The 24098-nt window shown below is 33.7% G+C and overlaps 1 protein-coding gene across 1 annotated transcript; it reads left to right on the forward strand.

Annotated features, from left to right (window-relative positions):
• Window positions 1-1907: 1907 nt before the first annotated feature.
• On the forward strand, window positions 1908-23719 carry nemp2 (nuclear envelope integral membrane protein 2). The gene is made up of 9 exons (NM_001423789.1): window positions 1908-2329; window positions 4439-4548; window positions 5397-5628; window positions 5710-5782; window positions 8387-8480; window positions 12534-12648; window positions 16772-16997; window positions 17304-17492; window positions 21361-23719. The coding sequence occupies exons 1-9, from the start codon at window positions 2239-2241 to the stop codon at window positions 21668-21670; spliced, it is 1440 nt and encodes a 479-aa protein (NP_001410718.1). The 5' UTR covers window positions 1908-2238; the 3' UTR covers window positions 21671-23719.
• Window positions 23720-24098: the final 379 nt, after the last annotated feature.

Genomic DNA, 24098 nt, shown 5'->3' on the forward strand with positions numbered 1-24098 from the left:
GGCTTTTTAACTAAATATCTGGCTTCATAAATATTCACTCAAAAAATGACATTTGCCGTTTGTTAAATCTTAATTGTTTTATGTTCAATCAACTTATATTTGTAAAAACGAAGGAGCAACAGTTTTTCTCAGTGGCTTTGGTGCATTTCTCACAACACTACATTTGCAAAACAGTTAATGCATTTCTCAAAACAATTAGTCATAGTAGCAGTTTCTCATTCCTTCCGACAAATTGCAAATGCTTTTGGACATGCAATTATTCAAACTTTAATATTAAAATAAACTCAATAATAGCTGTTGAAAAACACAAAACACTAAAAGAGACATTCTACCAGAAACATACAATTTCACTTATATAAAATGTGACAGGGTCTGACCTTTAAGCTTGTTGTCCTCCAAAATATCATATCATACAAAAACAAGCATAAATCATACAATTCAATGACAGAACACATCCTTGATCGCTTTTTTATTTTATTTTTAATCGGTAAATATGTACAAAGTTAGTACAAGAATATACATCTCACAACAGTTATGATTATGAACAAATAAAACAAAATAAAAATGAGAGAAATTATATTAGTTGTAGAATTAAAGTAAAAACAGATCTTTTTGACTCAGAGCTTAAACCCCTGTTTACAACTCTTACATTTCTGGCTAAGAAATGTGTATTACTAAAATGGTCTACTTTTTAAATTCCAACTACTTCCATGTGGATTTCTCAGTAGTCAGTCTTTCTTCCATTGGAAAAATTACCTTATCACCGTCCTCAACTACAAACATGACAAATTCAGGAGACTTTGGGAACCTGTCCAATTCTTTCTACAAAAACTCAGAAATTTTTGTTTCAAGAGAGTTCTTTTGTTTTATTTTGATTATTAAAAAAAAAAAAAAAAAAAAAAAAAATATATATATATATATATTATTTTTATACTTGCATTTGTAAGTTTTTATTTACTGCGCAGTGCTTGGAGATGGTTTGTTTATCTGATTGTCTTTGTTGTTTGTACTATTTGAAAAATCCTTCATAAAAAAGTATAAACAGATGCCAGGGGTAAAAAAAAATTACATAGGTAAGATAATAATAATAATAAAAACAACATTTATTTAATCAAAATAAATTTACATAATGCTTCCTTTCTTTTTTTTAGCTTCTCTCTTTTTAATATTACACAGTGTACTACCAGATTGTTCAATCTCCTTTATAAAATGTTTGCATCCTTGATCACTGTCAACTTCTTCGTCAAATGGTGTCACTTCGGAGCCATAAAAGTATTGCATGCATTTTATGTTAAATTTAATGCAAATGTGACAGGACTGACAGAAACATGGGGACAATTGTAATTTTTTGGTATTTTATATATGTAGTAGCCTTTTTTAATATATATAATTTAATGTTTTTAATAAATTGATGTGAATAGTAACAACTTAAACTTGCTATTTTTGAAGTATTGTTTTTCTAAATAACAGTTTTTTGACATCACAAAACTTAAAACTGTTCAATTGGGCTGAGCACAAGGACAGTGACAGCTTTGTGCATTTGTAAAGTGTTTTTAAAGAAAAATAAAAATTCTAAGAAACAAATGAATGACATATTTCTTTGCAAACAACTCACAGAAATAAACCACCAGTCCATTTCAGACATTTTTGTGATTAAATACTTTTTATTCACTGTATTTTTAAATTTATTTCAGGGACAAATAATGTACGCTTCTGGCAGAATGTCACATATGCTGTTTTACTCAATCTAAAAACATACGAAAGTTGGCGGTTCATTTCGCTGTGGCAAACTGATGAATAAAGAGCAAAAGGAAAATGAATGAATGAATGAATGAATGAATGAATGAATGAATGAATGAAAACACACGAATTAGATAAATTACACATTTGTTTACTTTCAAACCTTTGACTGCGGCTTAAGACCTGACTAGTCAAACGCTAAACGGCCATGCTAACTTTATCAAGCATAGTCAAGCGTCCAAATAGGCTTTAAACGTGATCACTGATGCATCTTAGTTGTTTTATAACAAAATATTAAAACATCTACACATTATGTTTAAGTAACTTCAAAAGCGAAACCGATCATTCACTCCGATACTGTTAGTCAGGTCTGGGTTACCCGAAGCCCACCGAATTTGAAACCGAAAACATTAGCTTAGCTCATGTTAGCTTAGCAGGCCAATCATTAACCTACCTAGTCTGTCTAATTCATCCATTTAAAACAAAACGTAACAAAACATGGAGAAACTGGCTGCTTTTATACTCGTTTTAACTCTACTGTGCGCTTACTGGCAAAGCGCTGAAGGAATCAGAGAATACTCATACGCAGGTAAATGATTTGAGTCACATGCTAAACAGGCAACAACAACGTAAACAAGCATCAGTAACTGTACAAAACAGTTACCCTGTGTATGTAGGATGATTCTACTGTTTTAGTTTTGAATGTAAGGAAATCACAGGCTGTAAACCCTTGTTTACCGTTTTATATAATCGCAAACTGAAGTGTGTAATGGACACAGATGTTGTCAAATGCAGTTACAGTCATATATGATGTAACGTTAATGTACATTGTGCTCGTAAAATACCTCACGATTCAGCTTTACCGTTTTATTAAAGTACGAATGTGCGAATATAAATCAGCTTTAGCTCACTTGAACTTTGGACAGTACTTAGAAAACATCGATAAAGATTGAATGGGGATTTATACAAGAAAACCTGTCTAAATTGTCTTTTTTTTCGTAAAAGGTGACTTCTGTTTTTGTAAAATGTTATTTAAGTTAGTTATCGTCCATTTTGACATTCTAAAGTAAAAGTACAGAAGTAAGAAAAAAGATTACATGTAAATAAGTCTTATAGGTGATCGTGTTTTACATTTATTTTATAAATAGCAATTAATTGCCATTTTAATGACTTCGATTATTTAGTATCCATTTAAGGATAAGTAAACATAACTGGTTTTCTGTAATCTCGTCTTGACCCTTCTAACCTCTTATTTTACACTCAGAAAATTATGTGTGCTGTTTGTTTAAACTACTTATTTACATGAGCTGAAACAACACAATTCATGAGTTCGTTGGGACAACTTAATTGTTTTATGTTCAATCCACTTAAATTTGTAAAAACTAATCCGTTAACTTAATTCCTAAATGTTGTAACAACACAGAACAATTGTGTGGAACTCAGCATTTTTTATAGAGTTAGGTTTGCAGTCTCTCTGATAGACATGTGCTGATATTGAATAATGCATGATGTTGTTATCGTGGACACTTCAAAATACCACAAGTAATAATTTTGATCTAAACTGTGAAATGGAGACAAATGTTGTCAAATGTAGTTACAGTCATATATAATATATAGTACGATGTGCTCATAAGAGTACCTCACATTAATTAAGCTATCTTAGCCTTTTTAAATTAACTTTACCGTTTTATTAAAGTCTGAATGTGTGAATATAAATCCAGCTTTAGCTCACTTGAAAATTTTATATGGACATATGCGTAGTCTCTGATACTAATTTTACACTGACAGAAAACTCATTCATTATAGGATCTTCATGTCGTCAATATTTTGGTCAATTGACATTTTTGTCAGATCGAATTTTTAGTCCATATGGTCCTATTTTTTTCTTTGTGGTTTGTTTTTATGACGACAATATGACGGCCTATTTTCTTTATTTTAAAGTGATGAAAGTAAAAAAAAAAGGTAAATATTCGACTTATTTACACTGTCAGGGCATACAAGATTAATGTGATAATTTTTTTTAATTCAATAAAACATTCAGAGTTGCAACTTTGACCCTTGGTTCATAAGATGTCAGTGGATCAACAGCTTTTGTAATGTATCTGCATGCTTTGACATGCAAAGCAAAAACCTGAGTATGGGTTCCCAAATTTCTCTGACTTTTATACAAAAGCAACAGTTGAGAACTTAATATAAAAAGTAAAATAACAGTAACTTGCATGTGCAGTTATTTTTATGTTTAAAAATAATTGGTTGCTGAAATATTTAGTTTAATATATTTACTTGAAACTATTTTAGATTTTAAATTAACATTTCAGTCTAATAGATGATTTGCTGGCAGTTTTCTCTTGTATAGCTTTTTATTTATTTCATTATCAAAATAAATCATTCAGCTGTATGTCTGTTTATCATTTTAATTAACTATGAGTCTCCAGTTTGTAAAATCAATGTTGTTTTTTTTTTTAAATGAGGAAAATACATTGCATGATTAGTACAGCTAAATGTAAGCAACCGTAAATGTGAATGTGTTGTTTTGGAAAGTGAAGATGCAGCAGTATCATTAGTGCAGTCATTAGGATGAATTCAGTCTGTGGGCAGAAGCTCTTATATAGACTTCTTTTTTGCATGTGTGGATGATTCTGTACTGTCTTTGACATGTCTTAAAATTAAAGCAGAAGTGTTATTCTGATCCTGACAGATTGCACCGATGTGAAAGGAGACAGTGCACACAGGTATTCTGGGAGTCGATGCTTCTGTTACAGCCCTGGTACAGTAATCAAATGGAAGGACATCTGGTCCACCTTCAAGGTAATGTATCATGTCCCTCTGTCCAATTAGTTACTCTTCCTGTATAGTGTTTTTTTTTGTAATTTTTTTATTATATGTGACGGGTAAATCATGGAATAAAAGGAGGGTGAGAGTTTTAAAAGGAACACTTCACTTGTTTTTTTATTTTATTATTTTTTTTACAAATGCTCTCATTTTTACAAGTCACCTAGAGTTGAACATTTGAGTATTACCATTTTTAAGTCCATTCAGTTGATCTATTGTGGGAGCACTTTTAGCTTAGCTTTACATAAAGAATTAATTGATATTAGACCATTAGCATCTCGTTCACAAAATTCAATTTAAAAACAATTTTAATTTAAATATGGCTATTAACTATACTCTCATTCTAGTGTAATAATTAAGGAACTTTGCTGCCATACCACGGCTGCACCAGGCACAATGATATCACGCAGCACTGTTATCTTGTTACTCAGCTATTTTATACCAGCAAAGTTTCTTATTTATTACGTCGCACTTAGAGTTCCTAGTTCCTAGTCATATCAACCTAGAAAATAGTAACCTTTCATTTTCTGTTAGTGTTTCTTGATGTAACTACAGAGTCAAGCTTTAAATAGGAATAATTATAAGTCTTTTGTTTTACTTTTTAATCAAGATGCTAATGGTCTAATCCGATTGAATGATTTATGCTAAGCTAAGCTAAAGGTGCTCCTGGTAGATCCGGAGATTGGCTGAAAGGATTAAAAAAAATGATGAAACTCATCTCTTTAACTGTATGGGACTTAAAAAATTGCCTATTCCCAATCATTGTAGTGATCGTTTAACTCTTTTAAATTGAGCATTGATAAAGCACAACATATTGTTTACAGGTAAACGTGTCAAGCAATGTGGACGTTGTTGTTGTGTTCCCAATGGAGACTATAAATTGCCACCATCCGGATGATCTTCTGACGGTTATGAACTGCTTTGTTGAACACTACTGGCCATCCACTGTCCAAAGGGAGACGTCTTTAGAGATTCCTCTGGTTGATGTTGATATCTGCTTCATGATCAAATCGCCTAGAAGCAATACTGAGTACACACTACACGTCTCCAACAAAAGTAAGCAACTGCTTTACTCATGTTTTATTCTTATATAGAGGACCTGGGCACTGAATCATGGTAGTTTTTTTTCTATTACAGGGTTAAACAGAATGTGTTTCCTGCTTTTCGTGTGTGGGCTGATACTGTTTTTTGGAGCCAGAAACATATGCAGGTAAGTGGCAATTTAGCATCAAGTTTTTTAATTTATTTATTAGTTATTACACCCAGCACACTTGTCTTTGCACATTGCACATTAATTTGAGATGAGATAGTTTATCATTAAAATGACTACATTTAAAGGAAATGTGCACCACAAATTATAATTATGTAATTATTTATTTACCCTCAAAAGTGGAACAAAAAACTCTTGTATGATTGTGCAACATCTCTATCTCTATTGGAGGTGTCAGTATGGTTAAAAACACTATAGTATTTAATATAAATGACTTCAGTATATTTTCATTTGGGTGTCTGACAACTGAAAATAGGTCTAGTAGAAGATATCACAGCCTCTGTTACGTTTCACCTTGCATTTTTTGTTAAGATTTTATTATTATTTATTTAGGATCTGCGTTTTCAACTTCTGATTCCAATGCCTATTTATTTAATTGTTAATAATTAAATGAAACTCTTCGGAAAAGTGTACTTGCATTGTGATGATAATACATTGTCTTTCTGGCATTAGATTAATGAGTGACATGAAATGTCTTAAAATGACAATATTATCTATTATCGCAATATATTTTGGTGCATTATATAGTACAACAAAAAATAGATATTGTTACCCGCTTGAAACTTTAAAAGAGACAGAAAAAAGAAAGCAAGTAAAAAGCTGTCTGATTGTGTATTTGAAGCCACAAGATAAGAAAATGTTAGAAACAAGTTTTGATAAGAAAATGTAAACGTGTATCTACATCTAAATGCAAAATATGCCACCTCAGTATCAAGTAATATCTGCTTGTGCTTTCTGGATGTATTTGTAATTGAGCAATTCCGTGCAAATGTCAACCTTGCCATGAAAAAAATGAATTTTTTACCAAATTACACAAAAAACCCAGAAACAGTTTCTGTAAGCAGGTATTTTACTGTACTTTAAAAATACTCATAAATGTATCTGTCAGTGTTTCAAACTATTCTTTTTAATTTGCCAAAATAACACAAGTGGCAATTTCACAGCTGTCACATCCATAACAGAAAAGTGTCACATCCATAACAGCACTTTTTTCCTCATAAATGTGAACATATTAAATTAAATAAAACCAATATTTTTTGTTCTAAAGAGAGCCAACTCTTATCTTTTTAATTAGCATTGTTTCTTTTGGGTTGTGTAGTTCAATTCACAGAAATTCTACAAAGTATGCTGTATACTGTAATCTTGCAGACTTTTTTTGTCACATTCATAACGCATGTTTATTTTCCTCATTTAAAATATAATAAATGTTTGCAGGTTGATATTTTTCTGGTCCCTTAACTCTGCGGGCAGTTGTTTTGGAAAATATAAACAAAAGTTTCATTATAATGTTAAAATATGCTTTGTATGCGAATTTATGTTTTGAAATTTTACTGCAAATGTCAAATCCATAATGCTGCAATTGCTCAAATATTTTTTTCTCATTTTTATTTAGTTTATTTTTTACAATACAGAACAATAATTTAACAGAAAAAAACATGCCAACATAAATCATTACATACATACATACATACCTACATACACACATACATGCATACATACATACATACATACATACACATCAATATGCTCATACATTATTTTTATTCATTCATTTATTTATTTATTTGTTTATTTATTTATTTTACATTTAGGTTTGCTTGGCTTCAAAGTTAATGTAAAAAAGTTCCAAGATTTTAGTTATTTAGTAGTATCTGTTTGTAGTATGTATATACTCACCGACCACTTTATTAGGTACACCTTACGGTTACCGGGTTGGACCCCCTTTTGCCTTCAGAACTGCCTTAATCCTTTATGGCATAGATTCAGCAAGGTACTGGAAATATTCCTCAGAGATTTTGGTCCATATTAACATGATAGCATCATGCAGTTGTTGCAGATTTGTCGGCTGCATGATGCAAATCTATTGTTCCACCACATCCCAAAGGTGCTCTATTGGATTGAGCTCTGGTGACTGTGGAGGCCATTGAGTACAGTAAACTCATTTTCATGTTTAAGAAACGCTTTATAACATGATGTGTTATCCTGTTGGAAGTAGCCATCAGAAGATAAGTACACTCTGGATCATGCCACATTGAAAGTCACTTAAATCAACTTTCTTCCCCCTTTTGATGCTCAGTTTGAACTGCAGCAGATCGTCTTGACCATGTCTACATGCCTATATGCATTGATTTGATGCCATGCTGTTTAGAAATTTGCGTTAACGAGCAGTTGGACAGGTGTACCTAATAAAGTGGCCAGTGAGTGTATATGTTCACACATACACAGATATAAATATCAAGCAAGCCAACTTAACAGTTTACACAAGTGTAATAGTTTATTGACAAACCAGCCCAAAATGTATGTGACGGGCCTAATGTGGACTACTTTATGTAGTGCTTATTGTTCAGTTTTTATTTTTTGCTGTGCTCACAAATTTATTGTGCAAACTCTTGAGAGCATTGCTTAAAATCTCTCCCTTTGTATTTCATGTGGGAAAGAGTAACAGCATGTAGACTGTGATCAAAACGAGAGTGAGTAAATAATGACAGACTTTACATTTGTGGTTGAAACCTATTCATCTGACTCAATCTTCATATTTTCCAGGAGCTCACTGTTTTTTTACACCACCGGGGTTTCGCTAGGAATCATTGCCACATTTGTCTTCCTCACGCTCTTGCTCCGCAACTTCGTACCAAAGGTGTGTAATGCTTGCGTCACAACTTTTATCCTGATCGCACACAGTATCTTGTTTCCTTACTGATCAAACATGTTGGATGAGTAGTTTGAGCTTAAGCATGCCATTCTGACTGCTGATGTGATTAAATATAAAGAGAGGTGGAGACACAAGCAGCCCTAGGGATATATCAGAAATGTGCAGTCAATTGCAAATATATTTGCAGTGCATTCACGAGAGCTGTGTTTAAAACCACTCCCTGACCATTGTATAGTGTAGATGTGTGCCGTTTTGTAGCAGTGTCTAAGTTTTGATTAAACCTCTTCATTCTCTACATCCATTCACTATGTTTCTATCTCATTTTGAGTTGACCATTTCCTAAATTCCGTTACAAGGTGGTGAAAAAAAGTGTATGACTGGATGCTGCAAATCTCATTCATAATTTAGACCATGATTACCTTTGGAATCAGCGAAATTAGATTATAATATATGTTCATACACTAGTGTGGGTTCTTGTTACCATTATACTATATTATTTTATTAATTTATTTTATTTATTCTAGTTGTCACTGACTCTAAACGTTATTGCTTTGAGGTTTAAATGATCAATATTTGATTTTAGAGCTATTATTCGCCCAATAATTTGTTTGAAACATCAGTTAATATGTTGTTATTTCCTTATTATTATTATTATTATTATTATTATTATTTTATTCTTATTCTCATTATTTATTTTTTTAATTATTATTATTTTTATTATTATTTACTTTGTTATACAGTTCACAGCATAAATGAGTACACCCCTTTAAAAATGCATATTTATATCTATTTCTCAGTGAATATAGACAATATTTATATTGGTGCACTTTTTAAAAACAGTTTTATCAAAGTAAAATTAGAGTTTGGTCATCTAAAATGGAAGGATAACACATTTAAAGGAAACCTATCATGCCTATTTTTACAAGATGTAAACTTCAGCTCAAACTGCCCCACAAGTTTTTTTTTACAACTCCTTTAAAATGCCCCTTTTATGCTTTGTTCCAAATTGTGTCATTTTGGTCACTGTCATTTTACATTTAAATGAGATTGTGCTTCCATCTCTCTTTTCAAAAGAGGGTGGAGCTACAAACACTAATGCATCAGCACAGTGCTAGATTTAAACAGGATCTCTGTGAAAAACTGAAAATATCTTAAACTGAAACAAATTGTCTTAAAAGAAGGCAGTTTATGGAGACTACAGTGTTAATTTGTGCATCCTCAAACTCCACAATTATAATGTCTCTTAGTTGATGACTCTTTCTTCGGGTGGTATTATGTAAAAACTGTAATGGTGGAAGGCTGGTTCTCATTCAGGTCTGTCTATGCTAATGAGGGAGAGATCATCTCTAATGGGAGGGACTTTTCCCCTCTAATGACATGTACAAAGGGAGAATGTTTCTGCATGCTGTTTTTATCTAGTGTGATTATATGAAAAAAATAAAATAATAAAATTTTTACCATTAGAGGCTGGCTATATTCACACTATTGCCACACAACAGTGTTGAAAACTCTTATAAAAGGGATTATTGCACAGTAGACCCCCTTTAGATTCAAGTGAGGTATTGCAAAAAATTTTAATTACAAAATGTAAAAATCTTTTGCTTTCTTATTAAAATTGTATTTGATATTTTGCAAATAAAATTTAATTGGAGTGTTCAAATATTTGCACTGTCAGTTATTTTGCTAGATTAGTTCCAGTTTTAGCTTTTGTACTGACTAATCTAACATATATAGACTTATTGTATAGCATCCATCCTGTAGAAAATATACATTTTAAAAGATGAATTTTTAAGGGGTGTGTATTAATTTATGTCAGACATTATTAATATGTATTTTCATATTTATGATCAAATAAATGTGAAAATTGTGTGTATTTTTATATTATAAAAAGTAACAAGCATTACACACATATGTTCTTACATTTCTCTTTATCAAATTATACCATAAAAGTGACAAATCAACGGTGAAAGTCAAAATATAAACCTAAAAAGGATATTTCACATGATTGTAGATGTAACGTTCTCTGGCTCATGCTTAAGCCCAATCCCAATTCTACCCCTGAGCCCTTCCCCTCATCCCTACCTCTTGTTTTGCGTGTTCATGTGAAGGGGTTGGGGTTTCCCTATTGTGTTTAGCTTGAAGGCGTAGGGCTAAGGGGAAGGGCTAGATAGCCCTTAAAACAGAGATTTTTCAGGACCACACTCGAAACCAACGGATAAGAAAATTTCCCAGAATATATCAGCTACAACAGCAAAATGGCTGCACACGGGATTAAAGAGATGCACAAATTAGTATTATTTTTTGTGATTATTATGAATTTTTACTACAGACAAGCACATGTTTTGATACATTTATAGCGGCGATTGTGTTTTACGGTCATGCTTTAAAAAAATGCTAAAATAAAAAAAAATAAAAAATTCGCTACCTATAATCCATATTAATAACAACAACAACTCTTGTATAGTAGTCAAACCACATTTTGACACTCGATAACACTGGAATACCCTGTCAGAAAGTCAAGTGGCTGGGAATGACCTTTTTACAGTGTCTGCTATAATGTTAGTGTTGTTTTGGTGGGTTTACATTAGGGGTGTCAAAATTAATTGTTTCTTCGGTGCACCGTGATGCAGACGCAGACATCTGGTATCGATTCAGTAATAACCATAACCGGTTATTATGTCGTGACAACATTTATCTCGTATGCGCTCTGTCGCGAGGGAGGTGAGCGCCGTTATTTACAACACTCGGCCAACTCAGGGATGGCCCGTGGCATAGGCACCATAGGCAAATGCTTAGGGCGCTGTATGTCCAGTGGGGCGCCAGAAATGAGCGCGCTTCAGTTGGTTTTGTTTTCGATTTTCCTGACACACATTCAGTTATAGACGGCAATAACTCAAAAAACGCTTACCCTAAAAAGATCCAAAGTGTGTTTCCTACAGAAAGACAAAGCTGGTTATGTTTCACAGCTGTCTTTCTTTTTTTTTCGCTCGACATTACGAGCACTGCTCCGTTTACTTTAGCCGGCAGAGCTCGCGCTGAGAGGAGCTCTCTGTAAGGGACCGTGGGAAAAGTGCTTATTTTTTTTTCGTTTTTCTGCTCCGCTCAGCGTGAGCTCTCCCTGTTGCAAGGGCTTAAGTGTGTTTGTGTGTGTGTGTGTGTGCATGTGTGTGTTTGTTTGTTTGATGCTGTCAATGTTTGTGAATGTGTTTGAATGAGAGGCAGTGTGTTGCTGTGTGTCTGTGTGTTTATACAGACAGCATGTTATAGCCTCCCCCCTAAAATATAACACCATATATGGAAAGCATCGTCAATGCACCGTGATGCACCGAGATATCGAATTGAACCGAATCGATGGCATGATAATCGTAACCGAACCGAACCGTGAGACCAGTATAGGTTTACACCTCTAGTTTACATAGATGAATAGGGCCACTGTGTTAAATGAATAATACAGTTACGATTTTATTGCAACAATATATCGTTGTGATAATATGATATAAGCCTTCAGTGATTACCTGAAGACAAATACCAAAAAATAGCACCACTGGAATAACTACAGCAGTCACGATCGTCAATCTCTTATGAAGCAAGAGATAACAATGACATATGATGATGTGTGCAGGTCCTTTTATTGCTGTCCTAATCCCTAGGTGTAAATTTTGAAGCCCTTCTCCTTCACACTCTGTTTCAAGGGACAAGGGGAAGAGGTAGGGTTAAGGGTACAAAAATAGAAATGGGATTGGGCCTATTTAGTTCCCTCTTTCCTAATATAGTCCAATCAGCCGCCATACACTATGTAGGGCAGTGTTTCTCAACCACTTTCCTGGAGGTCTCCTTAACCAAACACACCTGATTCAGATCATCAGCTCATTAGCAGAGACTGAAAGACCTGTAATGGGTGTGACAGACACAGGAGACATCCAAAACATGCAGTGCTGGTGGTTCTCCAGGAACGTGGTTGAGAAACACTGATGTAGGGTTTAGCGAATGAGTGAACAAGTGAACGATTTCAAACACATCTCTGCTTTTTCGCACCAGCGAGGGCTGTTCCTTGTGCTGCTGGGCGCTGGCTCCGGTCTGTCCTACATGGGGATCCAGAGGGTGTTAAATGAATGGGACGACATCGTGACTGAGCACTGGATGGAATTACTGGGTAACTAGGCAACCTTTCTGTTATAACCCATCTTGCTCTGTTTTTCTTTGCAATCATCTCATCATCCAATTACACCAGACAGTAAGCCTTCGCTAATGTTAATAAATGGTCTTTCAAACGTACCTTATGTACAATCGTGCATGTCAGCCGAATGCCACGTGTTGTCTGTTAATTTGCTTGACGTGTTCTTTCTACAATAGAATAATTACTGCGCATGTCGTTTAGTCAGATTATCCCTCCACTCTCTCGCTGGACGTTTCATCAGCGCTCCAGCATTGCGTAGTAACAGTCTGGAGCAGATTGAGATTCACCTTTTGTATCGTATATCTTGGCTCAGTTAGTGTTATAATATGAGGGCCAAGTATTTCGAAATGCTGAAACGACTGCCTCTTGACTGCTCAATAGACTCTATTCTCTGCCAAATCAATTTCCCTCTTCAAGCACTCGCAGTATGTAAATGCATCAGTGTTTGAATGCGAGAACCACAGGCATATTAAGATTAAGGGAAAGAAGCCGCAGTACCGCTGGAACATTGATTTCTATGCCTAAACAAAAAGGCTCTGGGAGGATTACAGCCTCGGGAGTGTGTCTGCTTAGATCCTTTTATTTCTTTTTTGTTTTTTCGTTCATTCTTTCTTTCTTTCGTTGTTTTTAGAGAGCTACAGTAACATTAATAAAATGGTTAACTCAATAATTAAGATTTTGTCATTTGCTGAGGAGCCGTTTACATGACAGCTAGGCCTGTCACAATAATCAATATATCGACTTATCATGAAATATTTGTACATGACCTCAATTACCTCACAAATAACGTTAAAGACATTTTACAAGGACATTGATAATTGACCTCACCGATGTCAGTTAATAATTAGTGGTTTACTTAATAGTACATTTAATAGGATATTTACATAATTTTGACATCAAATTACAAAATCAATATAACCTTAACAATCAAAGGCCTTAGTTCCTTGAAAGTGTTTATGGCTATTTGCGCTGTTTTGCTGTTATTATTCTATAATCAGTGATCTATAATGTCAATAAAATCGCTTATCGCAACAATTTCTGTGAAAATATATCACAATTTTTTTTTATCGTGACAGGCCTCATAACAACCTTTTCAGCCAAAAACTGGAAACTTTTTGTATTTACAAAAACTCTGTATTTTCACCTGTAAACAATTGTCATATGTGTGCAGAGTGTAGAGCACAATTGCGAACAAACACACAAAGTGGCGGAGTATGTGGCAGCGTTTTTGTTGCTTAACTGTTTGCTAAAGCTTCATCTGCAAAGTGTAGATTTACTTCACATTACAGCCAACAGCCGAGATGCATCTTACACACACAACAAATTCTATATATCAATGTTGAGCCGCCAACTACTAGTTGTCACTTGCCTACAGATATTGGTTACTAACAAGGTAACAGCGCTAAAAACTGGGCTGACATGTAATACAGTTTTTTAACCATTTTCATTGACGTGTAAACAAGTGAAGTAAAAGTTGTGATGTGGACAACACATGCTCTGTGAACAGACACCTGGAGCAGTGGCTCATTTTGAACGTGGATTATTTTGAAAATGTCATGTGAACGTGGATCTCTTTTACAATGCAAGGGAAAAACATTTCCGTTTTTGTCTGCATTGTTGTCATGTAAACGTAACATTGTTAGTCGAATGCTCCCAAACTTATTCTTCCAAATAGTTGAGTTTTTATTTATTTTCATATGATTCCACATAATAAAAACTTTGTCAAGTGCAAAATTAAAACAAACGAACAACTAAATAAATAATGGAAGCTACATAAAAATGAGCAAAATGACAGTGTAACAAAGCCATGGACTATGAGGAATTATTTTTAGTGATAAATGATTACAAAATTGGTGCATTGACACTGTATGTCAGCATTGACTCTAAAATGTATAGCTTTGTGGTTTTTAAATTGTCAATATTAGATTTTTTTTTCTTCAGATTTTTAGTAAAGAGTGTTTTTTTTGTACTGAATGTAATGCATGTTTGTATCGGTTGCCGTATCAGATAATAACTTTTTTTTATATAAGCCCAGTTGTCAGCCTGAAATATTACAGCTAATATATTATTATTTACTTTTAATTTCTTATTATCCTTTTTTATTATTTAAATGTTTAATGATTATTTTGAGAAAGAAACTTTACTTGCAGTTTTTTTGTTTAAAATAAAATCAGCTCTCCACTGTATTGTTTTGCACTTTGCTTTTGAAATAAGGGTTTAAGGAGAAAAGATCAGGATTAAAACATTTAGAAATATTTAAATATAAAGATTTATCAGTCATCATATCAGCAAGAATTTCATATTTGTGCATTCAAAGATATTGTATTGCTTTAAAAGACCTCGAATATAGTGTGCTTTTCTGGTCACACTTTACAAAAATGTTTTATTAGTTAATGTAACATGACCTAATACTTGTACACCATTTGTTAATCATAATTTGGATTTTAACACCCAATTTCATGCTTGATAACAGTAGTTAATGCATCATAGTTAACATGAACTAACAATGAACTACTGTATGTTCATTAACTGACGTTAACTAACATGAACAAAATACTGTAACAAATGTATTGTATATTGTTTCTTCATGTTAGTAAATGCATTAACATTAACTAATACAAAAGTATTAGCTAAAGTGTTACCACTTTTCTTATGTGTTTGCCTTTTTTGTAGTTCGATAGATCCATTCCCCATCCATTACTTGGAAAACACAGGCAGGATATTTTTCAGGAAACTTTTGTTTTAAGAAAAGTCATATACACAGTTTATTCAAAAGATTAATATTATTAAGATTAATAGACTTGATATTACTTTAGGGTGTCCACGGGGTCTTAAAAAGTCTTAAATATGAAAAACCAAATTTTAGGCCTTAAAAAAAGTCTTAAATTCACTGAAATATTATCTCGTAGGTCTTAAATCATTTTAGCCAGGTCTTTATTTTCCTCTGTCCAAGTAAAGCTACCCAATCGGGACAACATCCATTCAATCACCTAATATCCATCTCAATAAAACTTTTTTTTTTTTTTTTTAATATTTAGGATTTTTTTTGCAAAGAGAGTTTATTTACAATTTTTACAGCAATTTCTCTAAATTAAATTCCTTTATCATGGAAAGAAAACTAAAAACAATTACACAGTTCCTCATGATAATAAAAGAGCAACATACCACTTTACATGATACATTATTCTCAATAAATTTAGACTAAAAGCCAACAAATATATATTTTGATTACTTATGTCTTTGCTCTATAATAATATCTTTTTTAACAATGTTAAACTTGTCATTTAAAAAAAGTAAAAAAAATAATTAAAAAATGATCTTAAAGTGTATTCAACTAGAGTTTTCTTGTTTTGACACATTCAAATATGTCGCTAAGAAATAATAAAAACAAAAATTGTGGAAACCGACTGGGCCAATAGAAAAAAACATTAGTGTTTAGCCCTGCATAAGTCTAGATTTTAATTCATAATGGTCTTAAATGGGTCTTAAAAAGTCTTCAATTTGACTTGATTAAACCTGCAGAAACCCTGTACTCTAAACAATTTTTTCCCGTTCTTTAGAATTGTTCTATAAAAAAAATAATAATCTTAGAAGCTGTGTATTTTGATTTTCCACAAAGAAACAGTACATCTGTTTTCAACTGATAATAATAAATGTTCTTTAAGTGCCAAATCAATACAAAAGGATCATGTGTAGGATTGTGTGACACTGAAGACTACAGTGATGGCTCTACTTTATTGCTGTGTTGCAGCTGTAGCCCATAATGTTTGCTTAGTCACTGTAAGCTTGGAAATTACATCACATGACAACTTGAATTTAAAGGAGTAGTTAACTAAAAAATAAATATTCAGAGAATGTATTGCACAGTTGCTTCAGCACGTATAGATCTATTGTGAGCATGCTTTGTTTGAACACATTATTACTGTTGGTTTGTGGGCTGTACAAGAATGACAGACAAGCTCAGGCAAGCTTCTTTTATCCGCTACAAATTGGCTATGCTTTTTGCATTGTTCCATGTATGTATGCTTGCGTGCAATGTGAATGATAATACCAAACTTGACCTTTAAAATGATTTAGAGACTTTGCTCTTTCTTTGCAGCTTATGTGCTGATATCGGGTTTATTTAGCTTTGCCGTGTGCTATAAACACGGTCCCATCACCAACAAACACACCCTCAACTTCATGACCTGCTCGATGCAAGCAGTAGGCATAGTGTTGCTTTACTACGGGATCACATTCCCTCCTGCTTACTTTGTACTTGTCGCTGTCCTGTTGTGCTGGAAGATTCTGCCCTTGGCCTGGAGCCTTCTGATGGGGATTTGCAGGTAAGGAAAGCACCACGAATTGGGTTTAAGATTTTTGAGTAAAATATGATTGTTATTGATACAAAGAAATTCGGACATAACTTTAATTTGCGAGGCAGATAAAATGGTTGTTTCAGAGGTAAAAATCATGTTTGCCAGTTAATTCTTAGGTTAGAAATGTGTAGCATTGGCAGTTTGATTTGTGACCACTGAAAGGGGCTGTATGAGAATCCAGAGAAACTCAACATTTGCAAATGGTCTCTTAGCTTACTCTATCGCTTCTATCTGAAATGTTTGTATGTATTAAGTGACTCTTTCTGCCTTCAGTCTCTTCTACTCTTTCCTGGCTTTATTCCGGAGGAGGAGACGGCCCACTGTAAGGCTGCTGACTGAGGAAGAGTACAGAGAGCAGGGAGAGATCCACACCAGAGCCTCTCTGGATGAGCTGCGGGAATACTGTAACAGACCTGGCTTTCCTGCATGGGAAACAGTGCTGAGGCTCAGATCCCCACAAAGGTAATTCATTTATTTAAATCGAAATAAACATATTTAAGCTGAACATATCAGAGTTTTAAGGATGTTGTGGCTTGTGTCACAATGCAAAGTTTCCTTTACTCTGATTAATACATATTATGGCAAGACATTGCAAGTGAGAATAGAAATGAAATAAAACAACAACAACAACTAGCATTTATCACCATGCTTTCACAGTTTATTACATTAAAAATTAAAAAAATGTTTTGTATTAGAATTTGATATTCAAATATGCAGCTGAGGCATTATTCAATGATTACAACCTAATTTTTTATATATTTCTAGCACACAAATTTCTAAATCGGGTGAAAATAGGATGAAGCCAGAATAAAAATAAATTTTTATCACATCATAATTCATTCATTCATAAGTTCATTTTATTTTGGCTAAGTCCCTTTATTAATCAGTGGTCGCCACAGCTGAATGAACTCATTTTGCATATGTTTTACGCAGCGAATGCCCTTTCAGCCTTAACTCATGACTGGGAAACACCCATACACACTCTTGCATTCACTCACATACACTACGGTCAATTTAGCTACCCAATTCATCTCTACTGCTTGTCTTTGGACTGTGAGGGAAATCGAAGCACCCGGAAGAAACCCATGCGAACACGGGGAGAACATGCAAACTCCACACAGAAATGCCAACTAACCCAGCCAAGGCTCGAACCAGCAACCTTTTTGCTGTGATTGTGCTACCCACTGTGATGCCTCTCCATAATTCATTGTATTTATATATATTTTTTCAAAATCTTGCATTTTAAAAAAGTATTTTTTAACGTGAGTTTTAAAATCTTAGAGTTTTATCTTATTTTAAATATAATTCATTGTTGTTTTTGTTGACTTTTTATTGTGAAAAACCTATTTAGGATCGAAAAAATGCTGTTTATAAAATGTTTGTAAATTTGATCAGTTTTTGCCATGAAATAGCCATTGAAGCTGATATGGCAATAAACTAAAAATTTATAGCTCAGAAAATAATGCAAACAGCCATTTTAAAAAAATCAATTAAAAAAAATAAAATGTGTATAATCTTGCAAATTATGAATGAACCAATTGCTCTGTAAAACAGAATGTAGACTCAGAATAAAGATAATGAATCATGCTGTAAAGTTTATGTTAAAGTGTATGCAAGTTCTCCTCGGTAGGATTGCACCAGCTTTTAGTAAGTTCTTTCTAATACTGGAACGTAAAGTCCATACTAGGGGCTTAGTAACTACTAGCTAGATTGTAACTAAATGTGTTCTTACTTTGGTTGCACCGCATGTTCTTAGGGAAAACTGTAGTTAGTAGGTTGTAAGCTCTCCATGAAGTTATGCATAGTCTCATTGAATGACGTAATATCCAATAAGAAGCATTTAAATTGTTTAACTGCTTTAAAATTCTGCACTAATGCATTTATATAGAACTGTCCGATGAAAATGAAATGACAAATGACATTTTTATAGCACATTAAATTACAGTCAGTCACTGATAACAGACGACTCACACACCTGCATTGCGAACTGAAAGAGAAACACGTGAAAGAGAAAAGAGCAGAGAGAAGAACTCAGTCATCAGGAAATTGTCATTTTAATCGGTGGACACAATTAACACAAAACACGCCTTGAAAAAATTAAACTCTTTTTTCACAAACTGAAACAAATGCGAGATTTGGGAGGAAAATGAGGCTGTGAGTAGAGGGAGATCATTCTTCATTATCATCGAGAGCTCCTTAATGTAAATTAAACTCGCAGTCATCTCTTTATACCGTTATACATGGAGGGATGCTGCCATAACTATTTAGTTGGAACCTAGCGCCAAGTTTAAACTAAGTTCAGTGGTGCAACACAAAAATATTTAGTAGTGTGTAAGTTGTGATTTAGTGTCCCTTTGAGTCACAACTAGGCTACGCTTTATCATGCGCACTGCTGTTTTAACCGTCTCCAGGTGTTTGGTGGTCCTTCAGGAACGTGGTTGAGAAACACTGGTATAAAGGATGTTGTGGATTTTGTCACAATGCAAAGTTTCCTTTATTAAGTTTGATACACATTATGGCAAGACATTGCAAGTGAGAATAGAAATAAAATTAAAAATTAACTAGTATTCATCACTATACTTCAGCAGTTTATTTATTAGATTAAGAATGCCAAAAATGTTTGCCATTACAAGTTTAAGTATTAGAATAGTGTGCTGAAATATGTAGATGAGGCATAATTTAATGAAATATGAGTCTATTTTGCACACATTTCTGACACAAAATCAGAAAATAGGATAAAATATGATAAAGCCACATAATTCAGAAAACATTGCAAACAACCATTAAAAATGTGGAAGGATTTTTTTGCATTTTATGTTTGAACAAATACTTCTCTAAAAACCTTTAGGATACAGATAAGTATAAAATTGTTAAGTTTGGTGTAAGTCTGAATTAGAGATGTATGACTGAGTGCAAGATAGGAAAAAATCATTTTGAGAAAACAGCCTTTAAATATATATATATATATATATATATATATATATATATATATATATATATATATATATATATATATATATATATATATATAGCAATTGGAATCTACAGACACAAATTGATAACGTTGTACTTGAAAATGATTTTTACATCATACCAAAACTCAATCAAATTTTCTTTTCGGTTTCCCTATTATGTAACAGATGTAAGAGCTCAGGGCGAACATATGCTCATACTTTTTGGTTTTGCACTGAGATCTCAAATAATATTTTTCAGTTTTATTCAAATGTTTTAGGAGAAAACATTAGTCCAGATATTGAATTAGCCTTGTTTGGATGCTCTGACCCTGTGTTAGCGCGGTCATATAATCAGCAAATGTCTATTGTGTTTGGTATGGTAGTGGCTACAAAGGTGATCTTGATGGAATGGAAGTCTATTTTACCACCTCCTTTTCATAAATGGCTGACTGAAATGGATGCTGCTCTTAAGCTTGAAAGTATTTGTTTTGCTAGGGCGGATTCTCCTAAAAAGTTATAAAAATCTGGGTCCTAGTCCTTGCTTATCTTTTAAAGAGTTGAAAGTAGGGCACTTATGATTCATGGACAATTTTACTCTTACTTTTTCACTCCATTCTCAATGTTTTGAGTTTGACCAAGTAAAACTTCATGGTGTATATTATTTACTCTACATGGTGCATGTTTTTATTATTATTATATATATATATTTTAAATTAATTTACTTATTTAATTTTTTTTTGTATTTTCTTTCTTATTTGTTATCATTTGTATAAAAATATTATAGACCGTATAAATGTTTTTTGTTCTGTTTTGTGCTGATAAAAACTGTTAAACATGAAATAATGGAGGCCAGCTAGCCAAGTGCTATGCAGGTAAACCTCATTCCTCTGATCTCTAAAGGTGCTGTAGCGACAGACGCTAGAAACCATAGTCTTTAGTCTACTTGTTAGAGTTACCAACTCCCATGCAAAGAATCGTCAGTTCGATCCCAACTCAGACCGGATTGGGTGACACGTGGGAGCTGGTCCAGAATGGGAGTGAGGTTTAGGAGGTTGAGTGTAACAGAGGCCAGCTAGCGAAGTTGGGTGCAGTAGGACCGGTGGGTACATGTATATAAAAAAAGAAATATATTTACAAAAAAAGAGAGAAGAGTGCATTTGGGATGTTTTCTTGATATTAGATAGAAAAAAAACACTATGAAAAAACTAAATAATAAAAAGTGTTTTTGCCTGCAGTGTCTTGTCTTGAAAATAATAATATAAAAAGTGATTCTGCAATTTTAAGTAGATTGTAAATGAAGGGGAAAAATTCTTTATAGCCTTTATGTCTAACATTTTAGTAGTCATTCCTCACCCGTTGTTTCCCGCCTCTTCCAGGTTTGCAGAGTTTCTCCGTCAAGGCAGTCACATCACTCAAGAGGAGCATCAGAACCATGAGAATCATTACGGCCTTGGCGGTGCCTATTATGAGAATGTGATCTTCAACAACAGCAGCTCCAGCGACACTCAGTCACACAGAGAAGAAGCAGAGGACAATAGTGAAGACGAGATAGTTGGAAACAGTCCTCCAGTCCTAAATAACCTCCCCAGTCCAACTATATACCCTCCAACCATCTGTCCATATCCTCCTGTCACCTACACCCCTCAGCCAGAACCCCTGGATCCAGAAGACCAGGACTTCTTTTGAAACTCAGCCAGGATAAGTCATTTTATGCTTATTTTAAAGAGACACTTTAAATTGCACAATATTATAAGGAAGAAATGACTCTAAGGAACATTAGCAGGTCTATAAGGATTGTAAAAATCTCTTGTTTGTGTGTTTTAATGATCTCTTTCTGCCAGCGTGGGCTGTTATTATATATATTTTTAAGTTCTTATACCCGAGTGATGCAGAGCTGGGAGTAAAGTAACAGCGTATTGTACATATTGTATGCTAATAGTGTGTGAGCAGATGGTGACTCTCAGGTATACAAGCTCATCATTTCAGTCAATAATCTTTTTCCTCAACTGTTCCAGAGCAGTGTTTTCCAACCCTATTCCTGGAGGCACACCAACAACATATGTTTTGGATGTCTTCCTTATCTGACCCATTAACTTCTGGTTTTGAAGTTGATTCAGGTGTGTTTGATTAGGGAAAGGTTGAAAATGTGTACTGTTGGTGTGCCTTCTGAAACAGGCTTGGGAAACACTGTACTAGAGAATGACTGGACATGTAGAATCATGTGGTGTAATTTAAGTAAATCATGCCCTCTAGTGTTGGCTCAGCTAAAAAAAATCTAAATCTGTGTGGCGTTCTGTCTTAAGTGGAGCACAGAAGTAGACGTTCAGTAAAATCTCCAAGCTGCTCGATATTTTAGAACTATACTATGTGGCTTATGAGCATTTGTGCGTACTATTTTAATTCTTCTCATGACATTTGATAGAAAACAAGGTCCCTATTCAGCAGAACGCATCATTGCCTTGATATAATATGGATCTGTTACTCACAAAGAAACTTTTTAGGGGCTCTTTAAACAAATCACGGTGTGTTTGACTTGCACTGGCTGGTGTCTTGAACGTGGCATTGTTCTAAAAGGGCTAAAGTTAGAATAACGAGTTTTTAAAAACATGTCTGGAGGTGTTTTTTGTCTATTTGACAGCTTACGTCGTATGTTTGTTCAACGCATTATTGATTGTGGGGCCTTTCACACTTTCTTTACACCATCTTTATGCTGATGTTTGGCCATTGTGCTCTTTTTCTGGCACATTTTGCACTGCTGTTTGACATGGTGTTTTGTAAGCAGTGTTTAAAGGGATAGTTCACCCAAAAATGAAAATTCTTTGGTCCCCCAACAGTTTTGATGTTTTAATGACCTTCCTGGTCTCTGCATTAAAAAATATATATATACAAAATAAATATATACAAAAAAATTAAGAAAAATAACACATTGTTTTTACAATAAAATAGCTCCTGCTAGCAAAAGAATTTAGTATGAGTCCTTATACCAGACCTATCTTCCATCTTCTGATTTATGTGTTTTTTTCTGCTTTTTTCCCCTCTGTCCAGGCAACCCCTTACTGCCTCTATAATACTACTGTATATTAAGGTCTGGACTCTGTGCAGGCCATTTCATGACTGTTTTAGCTGTTTTTGTCGATAAATATATCATCAATATCTATAATCCTTCACATTTCCAGATCTGTTTGGGTTTTTTTCTTCTGTTGAACACAGAGGAGGATATACTGAAAGATGTTGCTATAAAAACAGCCATTGACTTCCGTAGTATTTTAGTTTTATTGGTTTTACTATGCATGTCAAAGGCTGCTTTTTTACAGCTTTCTTCGGATTATCTTGTTTTGTGTTCAATAGAAGAAAGACAAGCATAAAAGATACATAAAACTACTTGAGAGTATATTTGAATTTGGGGTGAACAATCTCTTTTAATAATACTTTTGACTATTATTGTACTTGCTTTGACCTAGTCTTTTTAAGTGCAAAAAAGATGTCTTGTGTGTCTGTGTGTGTGTGACTTAAAAAACTTGATTATAGCGTGTAATTTGGGCTATGAGTAACTTTGGAAGTCCCAAATATGTTTTTAATAACATTTCACAAAGCCACTGAAGGAATTATTCTCACTTTTTCTGTGTCCTACCAACAACTGTTGTGCTCACTTGCAAATAGTTTGTTTCCAAGAGAAGCTTTGGATTACTATGGACGTTTTTGGGGCCAAAAGTTTTTAAAATAAAGTTGTGAACTGGATCATGCTGTTTGACATTGTGTTTATAGTATACTGTTATGTTGACCTACATAAATAAACACATCTTGTTTTCATATATATGTGTCCCAATGTAAAATTTCATTGTTTTGATATGTTTGTTGACGCATTGGTACTTTAAATTATAAATGTGTTTCGTTTAAAGACTTTTTCCGACTTTCTACCTCCCTTTAAAACATTTTTATGCAAAGAAATGCCAAGATAAAAATTTTAGCTAAAGTGCAAAAGCTTTGAAATACATATTTTTGCCCCGTCTCATGTTTTTTTTTTTTTTTCATCAAATTCTATTGTTGGGTGAACCATCCCTTTAAAATGCATCAACTCATAGGGTTCACGCATCCATGTCCTGGCTTTTCTTTT

This window comes from Danio rerio, chromosome 9, assembly GCF_049306965.1.
Source record: "Danio rerio strain Tuebingen ecotype United States chromosome 9, GRCz12tu, whole genome shotgun sequence".
Lineage (NCBI taxonomy): Eukaryota > Metazoa > Chordata > Actinopteri > Cypriniformes > Danionidae > Danio > Danio rerio.

Excerpts from the sequence above, each read along its gene's own strand:
- nemp2 (NM_001423789.1), top strand. The coding sequence starts at position 2,239 with ATGGAGAAACTGGCTGCTTTTATACTCGTTTTAACTCTACTGTGCGCT. Across the intron at positions 4,549-5,396 it reads ACATCTGGTCCACCTTCAAG|GTAAACGTGTCAAGCAATGT; the intron begins GTAATGTATCAT and ends TATTGTTTACAG. Across the intron at positions 12,649-16,771 it reads GCACTGGATGGAATTACTGG|CTTATGTGCTGATATCGGGT; the intron begins GTAACTAGGCAA and ends CTTTCTTTGCAG.